Here is a 19,212-nt window from a genome sequence, read left to right as displayed (position 1 = left end):
CCCGCCTTCCGCCCCGCCAGTCCGGCTCTGTGGAGGCGCCGGCGTGCGCGCGCGCGCTGGGCCCCACCGGTTCCCCTTCCGAGCGTCCGCGCCCCGCATGCGCAGTCCGCGCCGGCGTCTCCGTTTGTTTAAACAGGAAGACGGACATATTAGTCCCTCACGGCCCCCCTCGCCCCACCCCCCGGCTTTCGCCTTCGCCACTTGCCCTTTCCCCAGCCCGGGCCACAGCGCCTCCCAGAAGCTCCCCCATCAGCCGTCGCCAGGACCCGACGCTCGCCTTCCTCACCGCCCGCTCTCCAGCCTTCCCAAGTCTCCATCGGGCGCCGACCTCGCCCTGCCTGCCCCGCCGGACACCGCGGCAGACGCCCCAGAAGCGACGGGACGAAAGAGGAAAGTGAGGCTATCCCGCGAGGACCCGCTCTCGGCCGACACGGGTCAGGGCGGCGGACCGGGCCAAGCGGCGCTGGGGATGCGGGGCCAGCCCGCCTACGACGCTTGAGCGCGGAGCGGGCCCGCCCGTGGCCCCGGCGGCGGCGGTAGCAGCTGGCACAGCTCCGCACCCACCCTCGCCTGCGCCTTTCCTCTTTTCCCTCCCCTGCTGCCCGGAGGAGCCTCCACCCTGCCTCTCCGTCTCGCCCCCCTCCTGCCCATCTCGGGACGGGGAGCCCTCCATGGCGCCGGCGGCTCGGGCCCGCTAGGCTGAAGCACCTCGCGGGAGCGACGCGGCCGGTGGCGACGGCACTGTCGGCTGTGGTGAGGGGCTGCCGGGTGGGATGCGACTTTGGGCGTCCGAGCGGCTGTGGGTCGCACTTGCCCCGGGCCCGGGGTCTGGCGAGCGGAGATCCCCTCAGTGAGGGGGAGGAGGAGGGGGAACTGGGCGCACCTGGGGACCCTGAGGTTCCGGCTCCTGCGCCCCGCGGCCGCGAACCCACCCACGGAGGAAGTTGCTTGAAATTGCTTTCCGCTGCTGGTGCCGGTGCCGGGGTATTGTCACAGCAGCAGCAGCAACATGTCGACTGGGGACAGTTTTGAGACGCGGTTTGAAAAAATCGACAACCTGCTGCGGGATCCCAAGTCGGAAGTGAATTCTGATTGTTTGCTGGTGAGTAGCACGGTCCTCTTTGGCTTGTCTGGGATGATTGCGTTTGCCTTCCACTGGCTTTCAGGCTAGTGATCTGCAAAAGAAGGTGACGGGCTATATCCATAATCTTGGAAAAACAACCAAGTCTGGTGTTTTGCCCCCGAAGAATCTTGGAGCACCTCTGGGGTCTCATGCTGTGTGGCCCTGTTTGTCACTGGACTGACCGTACTAACTCCGCTCTGAACTCTTAGCTCCGGCTCAGTTCAACATTACACAAAAGATACTCATAAACCTCTATTGCAGGCAGCATATAAAAAGTTAACCACGTCCAAGTCATTACTACGCATACGGTTTGTTGCATGGCGATCTTAGTTATATTAATCTTTCTGATCGGTTTGACAGTATCATCGGAAAGACCACTTTTCATTTAGGATTTAGCTCCTAAGTTAGTTTGTAGATGTGGAAGTGGCAATAGAGAATCATGTCGAGGAAGTGATTTTTGGGTCAAAAAATGTTACAGGTGACTTGAGTCTGAAGGAACATTTCGCTGGACTGTTAAGTCTAAAAAACTCAAGGAAACTGATGATAGGTCATCACAATATTGCAATATTATTGATTACAAAAGGACCACACGTATATTTTATCATAACTGCCCTTTTTGGTGCTGTTATGCTTAACAATGTCACTTTTAAAACATTCTAAAGAAGATTTTATGACATGAAAGACCCAAATCCTATTTTAAAAATCCTATAGTGGTTGATAGCATAGACAATCAAGTAATTGGAGTTTTTACGTTTTGTCAATTTCTTTTAATAGTAATACTTTTTTTGTAAGCGAGTTTCTTCTTTTACCTTACTGAAAACTAAAACTTATATAATAATTTTCTTTTAGTCCAAGCAAAACCATATACTCTCTAAAATTGCAGGGAGTATGTAAATGGATAGTAACTTACAGTTTCCTCAGAATTAATGTTAGACGTACACAATATTATTAAGATTAAGTGAACAAAATACTATAATGCCATCCAGAGAAATAATACCATGAAAAATTTCATCTTGAATCAGGAAAATCATGTAGATTGTTTAAAATTAACAATTAGTTATTCTACATACCTGTGTATATTTTTAAATGTGTATGGTTTTACAAGAAAGTTTTTCCCCCAAAGCTTTCAAGATTACTCTAAGAATCCTTGATTATAGAAATGAGTCTTGTGAGTTGTATGTTTGAAATGTCTCACTCACCCACATTGTGGATGCTCTTCAGATTGAGAAACAGAAAGCAGGGTTGATGCTTAATACAATTTAAAACCTTTTATTGAATGGGAGAAATGGGAGGAATTAGGATACATCTTTCTAGTAAGGATTTCTATAACTTATAGGAAGTCTAATTCTTTTAATATCCAATTTCCATATTAGTATGTTTGATTTTACTTTGCTTTTTGATCTCTTTATTCTATGAAGCAGAGAGGGTATAGTAGTTTGTTTTTTGTTTTGTTTTCATATTTTAGTTGTCTTCTAGTCTCTTGCCATAGCTTCATTTGGTGGGTACCTCAGAGATTTATTGAAATGTGGAGGCTGCAAGGAAATGTAAATCTTGAACTCTTTCCTTGAAACTCTAGTCTATTTAGGAAAACCAGACCTAATCTCACATACGTACATACATACATAGAAACCAAGCAAACACTTCACAGATTGAGAAAATACATGATAAATTTCAAATGTTTGGAATAGGTAACATATGTTCTTGGGTATTGAAAGGGAGCAGTTACTGAGAGTTGGGAGAGCCAGGGTATGCTTTATGATGGATGGATAGGATTTAGATAGCGTATTCATAGGGGCAGTGGAGAATAGTATGAATATGTAGAGGGTGGAGACATGACTGGCTATGACATGTTTAGGTGGAACAGAAGATAAAGTTGGAAGGATAGATTGGGGTTAGAATGTGGAGAATTTGATTGTTAGGCTAAGGAGTTTAAATTTAGGATATTTTGACCATTAAATATTTGTAAACAACACTATGCCAAAGATGAATGAAAAAATGAATCTGGTAGTTGTGTGCAGGATAGGTTATGTGGAAAGAGACTGGAGATGCGGTGAGATTGGGGAGATTTTAAAAAATAACTATAATAGTCCAGAAATTATTAAAGCCCCAAATTGGGATATTAGAATGGAGAAGGAAGCATTGCTGGAACTTGATTGACAGGATTGGGGAGGAGAAGAGGGAACCTGAGAGAGAGAGAGAGAGAGAGAGAGAGACTAGTCAGATGATCCTAAAAATTTTGAGCCTGGGTTATATAGTGAGACTGGTGAGAAAAGCATAGTCAGTTTTGGAAATAGCTTAGAAAGAATAGGCAACAGATACACATTCAATGTTAGATTTGTTTTGTTTGAGTGGAAACTGGACAACCACAAAGAAATGACTTGTAGACTATTGGCAATTTGAAACTCAGCTCATAATTAAAGATAACAATTTGGAAGTAATTGGTACAGAGGTGCAAATTGAAACTGATATAATGATAAAAGGGTAAAGATGAAAGTTGAACAAAAGGAAGAGTCAAGAAGGTAGGCAATCAAAGCTTTTTAGAGTTAGGATGGCCAGGTATTTCTGAAATAACATTTTAAAAAAGAAGGTAGTCAGTAGACAGATTTTTCCCTCTTGTAATCTTATAATCTTCATTCTTTTTTTTGGTTTAGTTTCATAATTGTTTATTGATAGCTGTTGAGATTTATCACCATATTAATCTGAACTTGTAAAGATTAAAATTTTATTTGGAGACAAAATCCTTTTTCCAGTTTTGTAGTGTCTAGTTACTAAATTTCTTTTTTTTAAAATATATTTTTATTGATTTCAGAGAGGAAGGGAGAGGGAGAGAGATAGATACATCAATGATGAGTGAGAATCATTGATTGGCTGCCTCCTGCACGCCTCCCACTGGGGATCAAGCCCACAACCTGGGCATATGCCCTGACCGGGAATCGAACCGGTGACCTCTTGGTTCCTAGGTTGATGCTCTACTGCTGAGCTACACCCGGCTGGGCTAGTATGAATTTCTTTGCGTGATATTTTATGTTTATCATTAAGTAGTCATTCATTTATTCTACTGTTGAGAATGACCTATCAGGTAATTTTATCTTTTTCTGTGAGTCTGTTCTTACTCTTCTCTGTCTGGACTTTGGACATCTCATGTATCATAGGGACAATAACCCACTTATTTTTATTTATTTATTTTTTGTTAATCTTTACTGGAGGATATTTTTTTCATTGCTTTTTAGAGAGAATGGAAGGAGGGGAGGCAGGGAGGAGTGGGGGTGGGAGAGAGAGAGAGAGAGAGAGAGAGAGAGAGAGAGAGAGAAACATTCATATGAGAGACGCCTATCTATTCGTTGCCTCTTGCATGTGCCCCGACCAGGACCAGGGATGGAACCTGCAACCCAGGTACATGCCCTTGACTGGGAATTGAATTCTCAACCCTTCCGTGAGCAGGCTGACACTCTAACCATTGAACAACACATGCCGGGGCAGGACAATACCACATTTGCCTTTCTCTATTATTTTGGCCTTTGTTGATTTTTTCAAGTGATACTTACTGAGTATACATTATGTGCCATGTGCAGTACTCAAGTTCTATGGGGTTGTTTTGTAATCTCAGATTATGTTTATTCTCCACTTCCTTGACTAGATCCACTCTTCAGAAGTGAAAGTTCCTAAACCATTTAGTACTAGAAGAGTTTGCTGGCAAATGTCTTTTAAACGACCTTACCCACCAAATAGCTTTTTTTGTTACTCAACTACTTTTAAATAATGTAGCTGGAAAGAGCATTGATAAGTGGTTATCCAGCCTTTTCTTGAAAACATAATTTATTCTAAGGACTATATAAGTTCATTTTTTCATACTGCAAATCAAAAGTGCTAAAATAGTCTGCATATACTAATATAATATCATAACTTTTTACTTATTTCCCAGATCATCCAAATTGCTCAACCTTGGTTTTTTGTAAGTCAGATTCTTTCCAGTATCCTAATGATTCTATTATTTAATGGTCCATGTTATAGTGTATAGTGATTATCAAGAACTGTTTTCTTTTTTCAACTTCTTTTTTTAACCTCAGAATTATTTTTATCTGGGGCTGCTAATAATTTCTCAATAGTTAAGATAAGTGGGTAGGAGGGTTAGGTGTAGATTTGTTTTGAAGTTTAACATTTCTTGAAAATACAGTTATCTTGCCTGTAGCACGTTTAGCACACTCCTGTAGTATGCTAGTTAAGACCTTTTTTTTTAGTTTTTGTTTAGCTGGTAGAGGTGTAGCAATGGGGTGTGTAGAAAGGACGGAAGGGAACCAATATTAGTTGAACAGTGCATACTGCGTTCTAACATTGCTGTCCCCTTTGTACATATTTGTTGCTACCATATTTTATTAGCTTTTTAAAAATTAAAATTTTTTTTTTATTGAATTTGAGGGAGGGAGAGAGGAACAAACATCAGTTTGTCGTTTCACTTATTTATGCCTTTATTGTTTGATTCTTATATGTACCCTGACCAGGGATTAAACCCGCAATGTTGGTGTATGAGCTACTCAGTCAGGGCTAGTTTTTTGGGGGGGAATGTAGAAGGCAAATCTAAGTATCAGGTGTTCATTTTGAGCTTTCCTTCTTTTAAATTCTCTTTTCTTGGGCTTCTTGACCTAGTGTTTTCCATCTTTCCGTTGCTGATTTCTTTTCCTCTTAACCTCAGTCTTTGGCCTATAATATTTATCTTTCTCTTCACTCTCTTGGAGAGTTTATCCATTTTTTAAATATGTTTTTATTAATTTCAGAGAGGAGGGGAGAGGGAGAGAGAGATAGAAACATCCATGATGAGAGAGAACCATTGATTGGCTGCCTCCTGCATGCCCCCTACTGGGGATTGAGCCCACAACCCAGGCATGTGCCCTGATTGGGAATGGAACAGTGACCTCCTGGTTCATAGGTCTGCGCTCAACTACTGAGCTTTGCCAGCGGGGTGAGTTTATCCATTCTTAGAGCTTCAACTGCTATTATTTCTATGCCCATGCTATCCAAATCTTTATTTTTCATTCTTTTCTTTTTTTGGGGGGGGGGGGAATGTGGGCGTAAATCCTATATATTCGACTGTCTACTAGGCAACTTTACTTTGATGTCATGTTATAATTCAGATTCTTCCTATTTCAAAATAAGCTTTCTCCCATGCACTTAACCTGTTTTATCATCACCATCGCTAAATTGGAATTTTTGTTTTGAACATTAATTTTGACAATCCTAAACCACAGATTAGATTATTTCAACAGATTTTGGCTAGTATTCCAGATTCTATATTACTGTTTTATCCCTCTGCATGTCCTGCCAGTTGAATTGATCTCATTTAAGGATAAAGTACTGTTAGTGGAATGAAAAGACCTGGAGTCATTAAAACTTTGGGCCTTAAAGCTATTTGCCTGCCATTGTTCATAATTTATGAGTTAATGGGTGTTACCAGTATCAGTTGCATATCTGGTTAGTTTGGACCAGTCTGTCTTGATGTTAATATGTTGCAAGAATTTTTTAAAAAACAAATTACTCTATTTATTTGTTCAGCAAATCTTTGTGTGGGGTCTAAACTTGAATTCATATGTAGACTCTGCAGTGTACTTACTAGATGATTTTTGATGAGTTATTTTAACCTCTCAAAGCTCATTTTATCTTCAGGAAACTGGGGGGATAACAGCACTAGATTGTTTTAAGGGTTAAATAATATAGACAAAGCAATCACAGCATATGGCATCTAGTAAGCATTTATTAATTGCTAACTATTATTTTTGTCATATTTATAGTATTGTTATATGCTAGTCATTATGCTTAGTCTGGAAGTTGGTAATTTATCTGGTACCTTAAGCTATTCCCATAAATTCATAATCCAGCTGTACTTAGTTGAAGTGTCTACAGCAATTATAACTGAAAATGGAGGCATTTAGATGGACTTCAGTAGCATGAGGAGGGGATTTTGGAGACTTCATTCATTTAGTCATGATTTATAACATACCTACTTTGTGCCAAGGGTTTAGATTGATAAGAAAAACAGTTGAGAGCTGGTTTGTGGAAATTTAGTTGTTGCTCTCTTTCTGTGTGTCTTTTATACTTTCAGTATGTGTTCGATAAATAGACTCTCTTGCACTACAAGCATCCTGTGGGTGTATAGAGAGGTGGCTCAGAGTAACAGCTGAAACATGAATTGGGCCATTCATTAATCTCTTGAGTCAGAAACGTTTTTAATCGAGAAGGAGTCACATGTAAAGTTTTATAATGAACAAAGAGTAAATTCTCAGTTTAGATTACATTTTGTATTATTTTACAGTTTAGTTTTATTTCAAGATTATAAGTTTTGATACTGTGTATATATGGCGAAAACTAGAGATTCTGGTAAATGACAGGAAAGCCCACATATTAGGAAATACTACAAAATGAGTCCTAGTGTTGAAGATAGTCCAGTAGCTTCACTTCCCCATTCCCATCCCCACTAAAATAGAGATACATTCATTTAGTGTAAGTTCAGAGAGCATCTGATGGATACCGCACACCTGTGTACAAGATGAGCAGATGGTACTGCATTTCATAATGGAAAAATACTTATTTTTTAAAATATGCTATTAGCATGATCTAGTAAAAAGAACACTGGACTAGAAATTCAGAGCATTGGGACATCCTTATTTTGCTATTAACTCTCTGTAACCAAGTAAATATTTTTTCTTATCTGGGCTTCAGTCCCCCCATTTGTAAAATAAAGAGTTGAGCCATATAGTTGCTGATATCTATTGTGTCTCTAAAAGTTTTGTGAATCTCCCCTATGTACCCAGGTACATGTCCTCCCTTCTTTCCACCTGTGCAGTCATTGCTGCATCACCTGACTACAAATCAGACACCCAGCCTCAATGTGGCATTTTCATTTTTAAATGAAGATCTAGATATGAACTCCAGTTTTTGTGCTATTCAGTCACCCAGATCCTTAAACTTAACTATGGTACAGGCTTCTCTGAGTCCCTTTTGGGTGTAAGGGAAGCTTTGCTCCTGCTGTGGCCCTGCCTCCCAGCAGTGGTGAAGCTCTAGGTCTGCCAGGCTGTGTAGGGAGAAGCAACAGTAAGCCCTGACTTATGACATTGGGGACTTCTATTAGGAGTACACTGGCTATTGAAAACAAAATTTTGGGTTGAGGAGAGGGGTGGTTGAGGCCATTATGAAATGGGAGAATCAGCATTTTACACTGTAAACATAGAACACTTTCTTCTGCCTGCTGTTTGTAAAAGCTCTTTGGGAAGATTTTTTTACAAAGACCAATTTTTAAATGTAATTTACCTACCTAGTATAAGTGTTCTAAGGCATGTATGTAAACTTGCGAAACTGTTTGTGTATTTAGAAAATACACAAGAATCTTTATTAAATCTAAAAATATAAACTTGTGAGCACTAAAAAAAAAATTCTGTGAATCTTTATTATGCTTCCACTAGTGGCCCGGTGCACGAAATTCATGCACGGAGTGGGTGGTGTCCCTCAGCCTGGCCTGCACCCTCTCCAATCTGGGACCCATTGGGGGATGTCCGACTGCCGGCCCCTAACCCCTCTGCCTGCCTGCCTGATCACCCCTAACTGCCTCTGCCTGCCTGATCACCCCTAACTGCCTCTGCCTGCCTGATCACCCCTAACTGCCCTCCCCTACTGGCCTGATCTCCTCCTAACTGCTCTCCCCTGCCAGACTGATCTCACCCACAACTGCCTCTGCCTGCCTAGTCACCCCTAACTGCCTTCCCCTGCCAGCCTGATCTCACCCCCAACTACCCTCCCTTGCTCTCCTGATTTCGCCCCCAACTGCCCTCCCCTGCTGGCCTGGTTGCCCCCAGCTACCCTCCCCTGCCGGCCTGATCTCGCCCCCAACTACCCTCTCCTGCTGGCCTGGTTGCCCCCTACTTGCCCACCCCTGCTGGCCTGATCTCGCCGCCAGTGGCCCTCCCCTGCCAGCCTGATCTCTCCCAACTGCCTTCCCCTGCTGGCCAATTGGTTCTGATTGGTCAATTTCTATGTCAGTCAGTGTCAAAAGCTCCGCCCCCTAAGCAACCATTGGCTCCTCATAGTTCACCCAGATTTGGTTCTGATTGGTCGGTTTCTATGCCAGTCAGCGTCTCCGGGACTAATCAGAGAGGCGGGGCTGATCAGCAGCCCCCGCAGAGGCCCAGAGAGAAACAGAGGCGCGGCTGCTGGCGAAGCCCAGAGAGAAAGAGGTAACAGCTGATCAACAACTGCCATGGAGGCTGCGGATCAGACCCTGCCTCTCTCTCCGGCCTGATCCACATTAATGTCAAATTAATGCCACGGCAACCCAGCACTGACCGCAGAACTGACTTAAGTGTTCGGTCGAGCCTTCGGTTGGTCGTTACAGATCCTGGGTTTTTATATATTAGGATAAAAACTTTAAAAGTTGTATCATTGATTTATTTAAGAAATAAAACTAAAAAGTTAAATGGTGTTGAGAATAGGAACCATCTTTTTAAAGTGCTTTTTTTTTTTAGAACTAGTTCTATATAGCCTTGAAAGATCATCCTAAACTAATTTTTAATTGTTAATTTGGCACTTACTATTTTTTGCAATTGTGAGTTATGTTCATAACTCCAGGGGTTTGTACTTTTTGAACAGAGAAAGTAATGATTGAATTACTCATTTGTGTATCCTTTAAAATGTATAGATGTATTTTACTTCTCTAATATACCCGCCTTCCTAGTTTGGGATTGTGAAATAATAGAATATATTTTCATTATAGTTTGTAAACAGTTAATAGGAAGTTAGATGTTCAAATTAATGTCCAAAGTTTGATGTCTCAGAGAGAGGAAAGGCTAACTTATACTTATGTCATATTTTAGGAGATAGGCTACCTTATGCACCCTTTTTATTCCTCTTTATTTATTTATTTTTATTACTAGAGGCCTGGTGCACAAAATTTGTGCACTCGGGGGAGGGGGGGGCAGCCTGGCCTGCACCCTCTCACAATCTGGGAGCCCTCTGGGGATGTCTGGCTGATGGCTTAGGTCCGCTCCCCGAGTAAGCCAGCAGTTGGATATCCTTACCACTGCCTTTCTCTATAATAGAAGCGCCAACCAAATTCATGATCGACAATGACAGATGGAAACACACGCGTGCTGTTGACACCAGCAAGAGCTTTATATGTATCGCTCATGTGCGAGTCAACTTAGCCTTTTATAGATATATAATAAATTTGCTTAACTAGACCTGCTTTCTGATTTAGCTAAACTTTTCCCAGCCCAGTGAAGCACCCCAACTTCTCTTTCAGGTAATTGTCAGCAACACAGCAGTAAATATCAACATGAAGCAGATTATTATTGTAGATCACGCAGGGAGAACAAAGGATAAAATATTTAACTGCAGCAGTATTTGACTATATTCTGCACAGTGACAAAACCTGAACTCATTTTCAAGGTCCACCATTTCTTACTTTTCAGTTGGGTCAAGTTTCTAAACTTTCTAAATCTCCGTTTTCCAGCTAATGAAAAGAAAATAGGATTCCACCAAGTCGCCTATCGACCTACTGTAGGACTTCTGTACCTCAAATGAGATGAGGCATGGGAAATGCTTCACAGACATTTGGTTAAAGTGTAAAATGTTTCCACCTGTGTTCCTGGGGTGAAGAAACTGCAGGGAGGCTAGTTGCTAGGGAGAGGAAGCCAAACGTTGCTATGTGATGTCATTACCCGGAGCCCACAGTGACCGTTTCTGGGCTGGGCTGTGGGCCGCATTTTGCGCCATGGAGTCTTGGCAGCGTTGACTGCGATTTGGTGGGGTGTCACTTCAGGGTGGTGGTGGGGCCTGTGTCCCACTTGGGGGAAGCCAAATGTTGGTTTGTCTGCGCCAGGTCTGTGGTGCTGGCCAGTGTGTGTCATGGCAGCTCCTGCATCGAGCGTCTGCCCCCTGGTGGTCAATGTGCATCATAGTGACCGGTCAGACGGTAGGAGGGACATTTAGCATATTAGCCTTTTATATATATAGATAGGTGGGGCATTTTCCCCCTTGATATCTGAATTTTGGATGAGATGCCAAAAAGCCAATAAATACCCATTTTTATTAGACATTGTACATTCATTACTTTATTTAATCTTTGCAACAATACTTTGGGCTGGGTGAGGCAAGTATTTTTCTCACTTTGTAAATGAAATGAAACCTTAGAAAAAGTAAATGAGTTGCCCAACGGCATATAGCCAGCAAGTGGCAGATTTTCAGGTCCTTAGTCTATAGTACAGTAGAATGAGCACCAAAGTTGTAGATAACATGCCACAAAGAAAAGTGTTTCCATAGCACTTAGGAGGGTGCTTTGTATACAGAATGCACCAACTGAAAAATATTTAAATTGATTAAAAAGTATGGAGATTGGTAAAAAATGGAGAGGGGGAAGATGAGCTCTGAAGTAGTAGGGAAAAGATTGTTTATTGTTTGGGTTGGAGTAGTGGTCCAGAACTTGACTGGATGAGAGATGGCAGCCAGTTCTTTGACCAAACCTGTAGAGTATTGCAATGTTCAAATAGCTGCCTGCTAACGCATATCTTTGTTGGATTTGACTTATCTGGAAAGTGAGTGTTGGTAGTCAATCTAAGCTATGAAGCATGGTGATTTGAAGTAGAATCAAATGAACAGTCACAATGGTTATGATTAATGACATGTACATAATTTAACAGTAGGCAATAATAATATTTCATTAAATAGGTATAAAGTAAAATATGGGAGAACTGGGAAAATGTTAAAAAATTAATATTCCTGTATTTGGTAAATGGCTTACTGTCGTATAACAGAACTGAACATTTATCAGGGGCTGGGCATGGGATGCAGGATTAACTACAGAGAAGTATGAGGGAACATTTAGGGTGACGAAGTGTTCTCTATCTTGATTGTGGTGGTGGTGGTAGTGGTGTTTGTAGTTACATAACTAAACTATATGTTTGACAAAATTCATAGAAATAAACCCTAAAAAGGGATGAATTTTACTTTATGTAAATTTACCTCAATAAACCTTTAAAAAAAAGGACTTCTAGCCCTGACCGGTTTGGCTCAGTGGATAGAGCGTCATCCTGCAGACTCAAGGGTCCCAGGTTCGATTCCGGTCAAGGGCATGTACCTTGGTTGGGAGGCAGATGATCGATGTTTCTCTCTCATCGATGTTTCTAACTCTCTATCCCTCTCTCTTCCTCTCTGTAAAAAATCAATAAAATATATTTTTTAAAAAAAGGACTTCTTAAAAAGAAAGAAAAAAAAAACTTGGTTAAGGCATGAATGGTACCATGACGGAACTGTACATTTATTTGTTACTATCAGTAATATGGCCTTTGGATATAAAGGATATGTCTATGTATGACTTATGTGTATGTATGTATCACTTGGGAAGGACCTATTCTGACTGTATTTTGAAGTATGACTTTTAGAAAACAACTGATAATATTTGTGGTCAGTGAGAAAATTAAAGCTTTTAGGTAAAAATTAGAATTTTGGATACTTGTATCTGCTACCTGAGGCTTGACAGCTTCCCAATGCCTGAAAACTTTTATCATGGGGTTATAATGACATTAAATATGATTTTTCATATTGTATGATGGAAATGTCAACTTTTGGAAGAGTTCATACTTCAGTGAGCTTCTCTAACTGACAATTCATGATGTTATAAGATCATCCATGAGTAAAAGATCCACTCAATGTGCAAGATAGACCAATTTATTTTAATGTTGCAAAGTGGGTGCAAAAAGTTCATATGTACAGCCCAGTCAGTGTGGCTCAGTGGTTGAGCGTTGACATATGAACCAGGAGGTCATTGTTTGATTCCTGGTCAGGGCACATGCCCAGGTTGCAGGCTCAGTCCCCAGTGGGGGGTGTGCAGGAGGCAGCCAATCAATGATTCTCTCTCATCATTGATGTTTCTATCTCTCTCTCCCTCTCCCTTCCTCTCTGAAATACATAAAAATATATTTTAAAAAAAGTTCATATGTACATTTTCAAATTCCATATTGCAACTTACCTTTAAGAAACACCTCTTGTCATGTTTGGTGTGGAAAACAACTTCCACAAATATTTGAAAATGCTGTTAATGTACTCTTTCCTTTTCCAACTAAGTATTTATGTGAAGTCAGATTTTCTTACCTCAACCAAGACAATGTATTGCAACAGATTGATAGCTTTGATAGTCCAGCCATCTTCTATTAAATGAGACAATGGAGATTTGTATAAGTGTAAAATAATGCCATTATTATCAATTAAAAATAGTATTCAAAATGTTTATATTAACGTTATGGATTTATGTTTGTCTTTTTTTTTTTTAATATATTTTATTGATTTTTTACAGAGAGGAAGGGAGAGGGATAGAGAGTTAGAAACATCGATCAGCTGCCTCCTGCACACTCCCCACTGGGGATGTGCCCGCAACCAAGGTACATGCCCTTGACCAGAATCGAACCTGGGACCCTTGAGTCCGCAGGCCGACGCTCTATCCGCTAAGCCAAACCGGTTAGGGCTTATGTTTGTCTTTTAATCAGTGTGCTAAGACTATTAACTTTTAATGTAATTATTAATACACTAGAGCAGCGGTTCTCAACCTGTGGGTTGCAACCCCTTTGGCAGTCGAACGACCCTTTCACAGGGGTCGCCTAAGACCTTCCTGCATATCAGATATTTACATTACGATTCATAACAGTAGCAACATTACAGTTATGAAGTAGCAACGAAAATAATGTTATGGTTGGGTCACAACATGAGGAACTGTATTTAAAGGGCCAGAAGGTTGAGAACCCCTGCACTAGAGGTCTGGTGCATGAAATTCGTGCATGGGGGAGGGGAGTCCCCCTCAGCCCAGCCTGCACCCTCTTGCAATCCAGGACCCCTCAGGGGATGTCCAGTCCCTCGGGGGATGTCCGACTGCCGGATTAGGCCCAATTCCTGTGGGATCAGGCCTAAACCGGCAGTCGGACATTCCTCTCGCAATCCAGGACTTCTGGCTCCTAACTGCTCACCTGCCTGCTTGCCTTATCACCCCTAACCACTCTGTCTGCCTGCCTCATCATCCCTAACCCCTCTGCCTGCCTGCCCGCTCCTAACTGCCTCTGCCTTGGCCCCCGCCGCTGCAGCTTCGTCTGGAAGGACGTCTGGAATGACGTTCAGAAGGTCGTTTAGCTGTCCGGTCTAATCAGCATATTATGCTTTTATTATTATAGATTGGAATTTAAGTCTCCCATTTTATTACTTGTTTTGTGTTTATTCCCTGTGTTTTCATTTTTGTTTTCTTTTTCTGGCTCCTTTTGGTTTATTTATAATTTCTTGAGTATTATAAATAATACTCAAGGCCATTCCATGTTGTCTCAAATGGCAAGATTCCCTTCTTTTTTTTAATGGCCTGATAATACTCCATTGTATGTATATATACCACAATTTCTTTATCTGTTCATCCATTGATGGACACTTAGGTTGCTTCTATGTCTTGCTATTGTAAATAATGCTGGTTGCTTGTTGATTTTTGAATATTGAATAAGTATTGAATCTTTGGAAACTTTAAGAACTATTACATCTTTATTGGTTATGGTGTACGATTGCTTTTATATATTGCCGAATTCTATTTGCTAATATTTTAAGGATTTTAAAAAATATTTTTAAGTTGATTTTTAGAGATAGAGGAAGGCCTATTTGGCACTATATACATGCCGATGTTCTTTAGGACAATTAGAGTGCAAAAAAATTAAGTATTCTAAATATTTAGTAAAATGTACAATGGCACTTCCGAATCAGTCCCCAACTAAGTGTAGACTTAAGTAACTTAGTTGGGGACTGATTCAAAAGTGCCCATTTAGAGATTGATACATGTAGAGAAAATGAGTCATAGGAAGCATTGTCATATATATAGTAATGTCACACTGGTTAAATAAATTTTAATTGTTTTTAACATCAGAAGTTGTTCAAATTCCCTGAGGAAATTCTGTTTTCATTTTTATATTAGTGCTTAATCTTGAGAAATTTCTTATCTCTTTAACCAGCAAAGAGATTTATATGTGCCAAAAATATTTTCTTTAAATGGTACATGTTCTGTCATCAATTTTAACAGAAGTCTTTTAGTACCAAAGGTCAGCCTATTTTAGAAGTAGTTTGGGTTTTCAGAAGCCTTGGTTTTAGCTGCCATAGTACTAATGGATTTTTTTGGTAGTTTCTCATAAAACATGTTCATGTTTAGAATAGTAAACATTTAGATTTTGAAATTTTACTTAAAAATATTTTTTTAGACATAGTATACTTTTCCTAGTGCCATTATATTCTCATTAGAGACCCGGTACACGAAATTCGTGCACTCAGGGGGGTGGTGTCCCTCAGCCTGGCCTGTGCCCTGTCACAGTGCGGGAGCCCCGCAATCGATCGCCTCAAAGAGGTAGGCCCCGCTCACCCATCCGGGGCTCCTCGATGGATTGCCACAAAGAGGTAGGCCGGAGCTGGGGGTCCCACTTCTGCGATGTGCAGAGCCAGGAGGCAGGACCCCCAGGCAGGCCTCACCTCGCAGAGGCGGGGCTCCTAGGCAGGCTCTGTGCAGTGCATGCAGCCTCAAGCCCAGCCCCACCCACTGCGAGTGCCCGCTGTGCATGAAGCCATCTTGTGACGGTGTGAGGGCATCATGGCGTGACAACCACTTAGGCTTTTATTAGTAAGGTTACCTTATAAGAAATGTATTATTACTAGTAGATGTAATCCTAAATGATATTTTACACAGGACTCTAATTTTTATAATTCAAAACTATCCAGAGAACTAGAATTTGCAGCAGTGTTCAGTTGAATAATTGCTCCTGCTTTTCCTTTTGCTTAAGCTCTGTTGTGAGGTAACACAACTGGAGCTTTCCCCTCTCCTAATGCCAGTACTTCTTAAGAAATGTGAAATGTAAATGTTCATTCTTTAGAGGTCCTTGTAAAATGTTATACTTATAATTAAATATACCTACTTTTGTGTGTTTATGTGGAAGTACTTCTCCAGTGTGATTAGCTTCTTTCAAAATATATTGCTCTGACTGATCTACTGTCATTGGTAAACCATGAGTATTAAATAATTTAATTATTGTAAATCTTTGACATTGATTGGCTCCTGTCTTATATGTCCTCTCCCCTACAAATCTTAAATTGATGGTTAAGCTAGATGATGGACATTTTGTAAAAGTAGAAGGTAACTATTTTTCATGCCTTAATCATAAAATTAAGTGAAGAAGTAAGTCGTAGGACAACATGCTTTGGCTGTCATTCCTTGTGAATTGTTTTTGCTCTTGGAGGAATGTTCATTTCTGTTAAGGTCCTGAATCCTGGTATTATAATATGGACTTTAGGAAGTGGGGAAGTCTCATTTGTCATTATTTTACAGAACTTGGGAGTATTGAATAAAAGTCTGAATTCCTTGCTCTAGTTTATGGCTGCATATAGACATTCCTTGTGTTTGTGTAGCTTCTTCACTGCATTAAAGTGGAAGCCTGTGTCCTTGTCCCCCACCTCAGTGTTTTGACTCCCCTTAGCCACTGTTGTTATATGTTTTAGATTATGCTAGAAGAATACCTTCTTGCCCATTCTATTTCTCTGATAAAAGGCATATAATTTTTGCTTATGGATGATACTGAAAAGCCATATACCATCTCATACAACTATAAGTCCAAACACCTAGTGTCCTTACACAGTTAGTGGGGGCAGCTAGTTTCCGTTAACAAATGCATGATCAAATTCTGTGGTCTAGCAAAAGTCAGATGCCCCATGTTTAAAAAAAAAATCATAGATGGAATTACTACAGTGGGGAAGGGTTTAACATATTGACCTAAGATTTATTCTTTTATTATTATTATTATTATTATTGCTTAAAGTATTACAAAGGGTATTACATATGTCTCCTTTTTTCCCCACCCTTGACAATCCCCTGGCCTCCCCTACCCCCCAGTGTCTTATGTCCATTGGTTATGCTTATATGCATGCATATAAGTCCTTCAGTTGATCTCTTACCCCCCCCTTCTGCCCCCCTTCCCTCCCCAGTCTTCCCACTGCAGTTTGACAGTCTGTTTGAGGCACTAAGATTTAGTCTTAAGTTGTTCTTGTTTTTTGTTTGTTTTTTTAATGCTCCCTGGAAGAATGAGGATATTTTTCCATTGATTTTTAGAGAGTGGAAGGGTGCGGGGAGGGAGAGAGACAGAGAAGAGAGAAGAGGAGAGGGAGAGAAACATCATATGAGAGAGACACATTGATTTGGTTGCTTCCCACAAGCACCCCAATGGGGGCATGGGGCGGGGCAGGGATTGAACCTGCAACCCCTGTACATGCCCTTGACTAGGAATCGAACCTGAGACCTTCTGGTACACAGGCTGATGCTCTAACCATGGATCCATGCTGGCCCGGGCTACTCTTAAGTTTTTATGACCACATCACTAACTACAGTGTCTGTTTTCTCTGTATGTCATTTCTATCATTAGTGAGATTTACAGAACTTCAAATGTCAGTTAAAGAAATAAAAAGAGGGAAGTGCGACTAAGGGACCAAACACTTCACATTCTTCACTTATTTAATTCTCATAAATCTAGTATGAGTTGTAGGTAGTTATCTTCATTTTACGAAAGAGAACACTGAGGCTCAGAAAGATTATTTGACTTGTCTTTCCAACAGTAGCATACAAATACTCATGTGTCTTTTTCTTTAAAAAGCTTTTACTTTATTTTTTTAATGTTTCAAATATTTGAGCCCATGGAATTAATTTTATTATTAAACACTAGAGGCCCGTTGCACGAAGATTCGTGCAATAGGCCTTCTTTCCCCTGGCTACCAGCACCAGTTTTCCTCTGGCACCCGGGACCCAGACCTTCACTCTGGCCACCGCCTTCCATCTTCGCTCTGGACACAATCTTCGCTGCAGCTGGAGCCTTCAGTCTTTGTTCCTCGCTCTGGCGGGAGTCTTCAGTCTCCGGCAAGAGCTGCTCCTGTAGCTCCTTCCACCCCCCACCCTCCCCCTCATAGCTTGATCACTGCTTTGCCTGCAGACCTCGCCGACGGGCTCCTGGGTTCCAGGGGGACGCCTTGCTTGCGGCCCGGCTTTCCAATCACGATCAGGATCACGGGCCGCAGGCAAGGCGGCTCCTGGGTCCCAGGGGGTCGCCTTGCCTGCGGCCTGGCTTTCTGGCGGCTCCTGGGTTTGCACACGGAGGCCTGGATGGCGGCTCCCGATGTCCCGCCCTGCCTGCAGTATGCAAATTAGCCATCATCTTTGTTGACGGTTAATTTGCATATCACACTGATTAGCCGATGGGAGATGTAGCGAAGGTACGGTCAATTACCATGTTTGTCTATTATTAGGATGGCTCAAAAAATCATTCTTCATAGTTCTGTCCTGTTAATCCGAACATTTACCAGAGTGATACTTTTTGTCAACCCCATCTTGCCCCGGTCTCACCATTGAATGGGCAGTTCTCTTGCCCTTTCACTGCAACAAGTCCTATTGCCTTGATTAATGCTGTTTCAGTGCAATGGCATTTATTGAGCTCTTACTGTGTATTTACGTTTGGATGGTTTTAGTCACAAGAAATAGAAAATGTAATGTAAATTGAGTTAGGCCATAAGGAAAATGTATTAAGAAAATGTACTGGATATAGTGGCTATAGAATAGGTTAATTCATTGGTCCAACAAACATCAGGGACTCAGGTTCCTTACATCCTTTAGCTCTGTTGTCCTCATTGTGTTTGGCTTTGTTTTCTGCCAACATCTCTTGAGAATGCAAATGGCTGCTGTTCTTTAAGGTGTCACATACAGACATGACAATTTCTCATTAAAGGAACGACTATATCTTACATGTATCTTTTCAAAAGAGAAGAATTTTTTTCCAGAAACCTTTCTGTAGGTTTTCCCTCACATCTCATGTACCAGATTATTACTATGTTCCTCTCTTTAAGCTGAACACTGGCAAGAGTAATGAGCCTCCATGTTTGCCTTGGGTTAGACTAATCAGAACCAGCTTCCTGGAGCTGGAAAAGATTTCTTCTTCCTTGGAAGCTCATAGTCTCTTGAAAGAAGGTGAGTAGCTGAAACAAAATTAGGGTTAAATTAGGAAGGTAGAAAT

The 19,212-nt window shown here is 41.3% G+C and overlaps 1 protein-coding gene across 2 annotated transcripts in view; it reads left to right on the top strand.

Moving 5' to 3' along the window:
* The first annotated feature begins 68 nt into the window (after positions 1-68).
* Positions 69-19,212, top strand: part of ROCK1 (Rho associated coiled-coil containing protein kinase 1) — a 130,490-nt gene continuing 111,346 nt past the window's right edge. Inside the window, exon 1 of one of the 2 annotated variants that reach the window (XM_006097388.2) lies at positions 69-1,102. In XM_006097388.2, coding sequence (XP_006097450.1) covers positions 1,010-1,102 — 93 coding nt within the window. In that variant the 5' untranslated portion in view covers positions 69-1,009. The remainder of the gene's footprint in view (positions 1,103-19,212) is intronic. The other variant, XM_006097389.3, reaches the window with a different exon arrangement.

The sequence above is a fragment of the Myotis lucifugus genome, unplaced genomic scaffold (assembly GCF_000147115.1).
Source record: "Myotis lucifugus unplaced genomic scaffold, Myoluc2.0 scaffold_200, whole genome shotgun sequence".
Classification (NCBI taxonomy): Eukaryota; Metazoa; Chordata; class Mammalia; order Chiroptera; family Vespertilionidae; genus Myotis; species Myotis lucifugus.
Note: the sequence above shows the minus strand (reverse complement) of the source record. Positions and strands in the feature narration are given on the sequence as shown.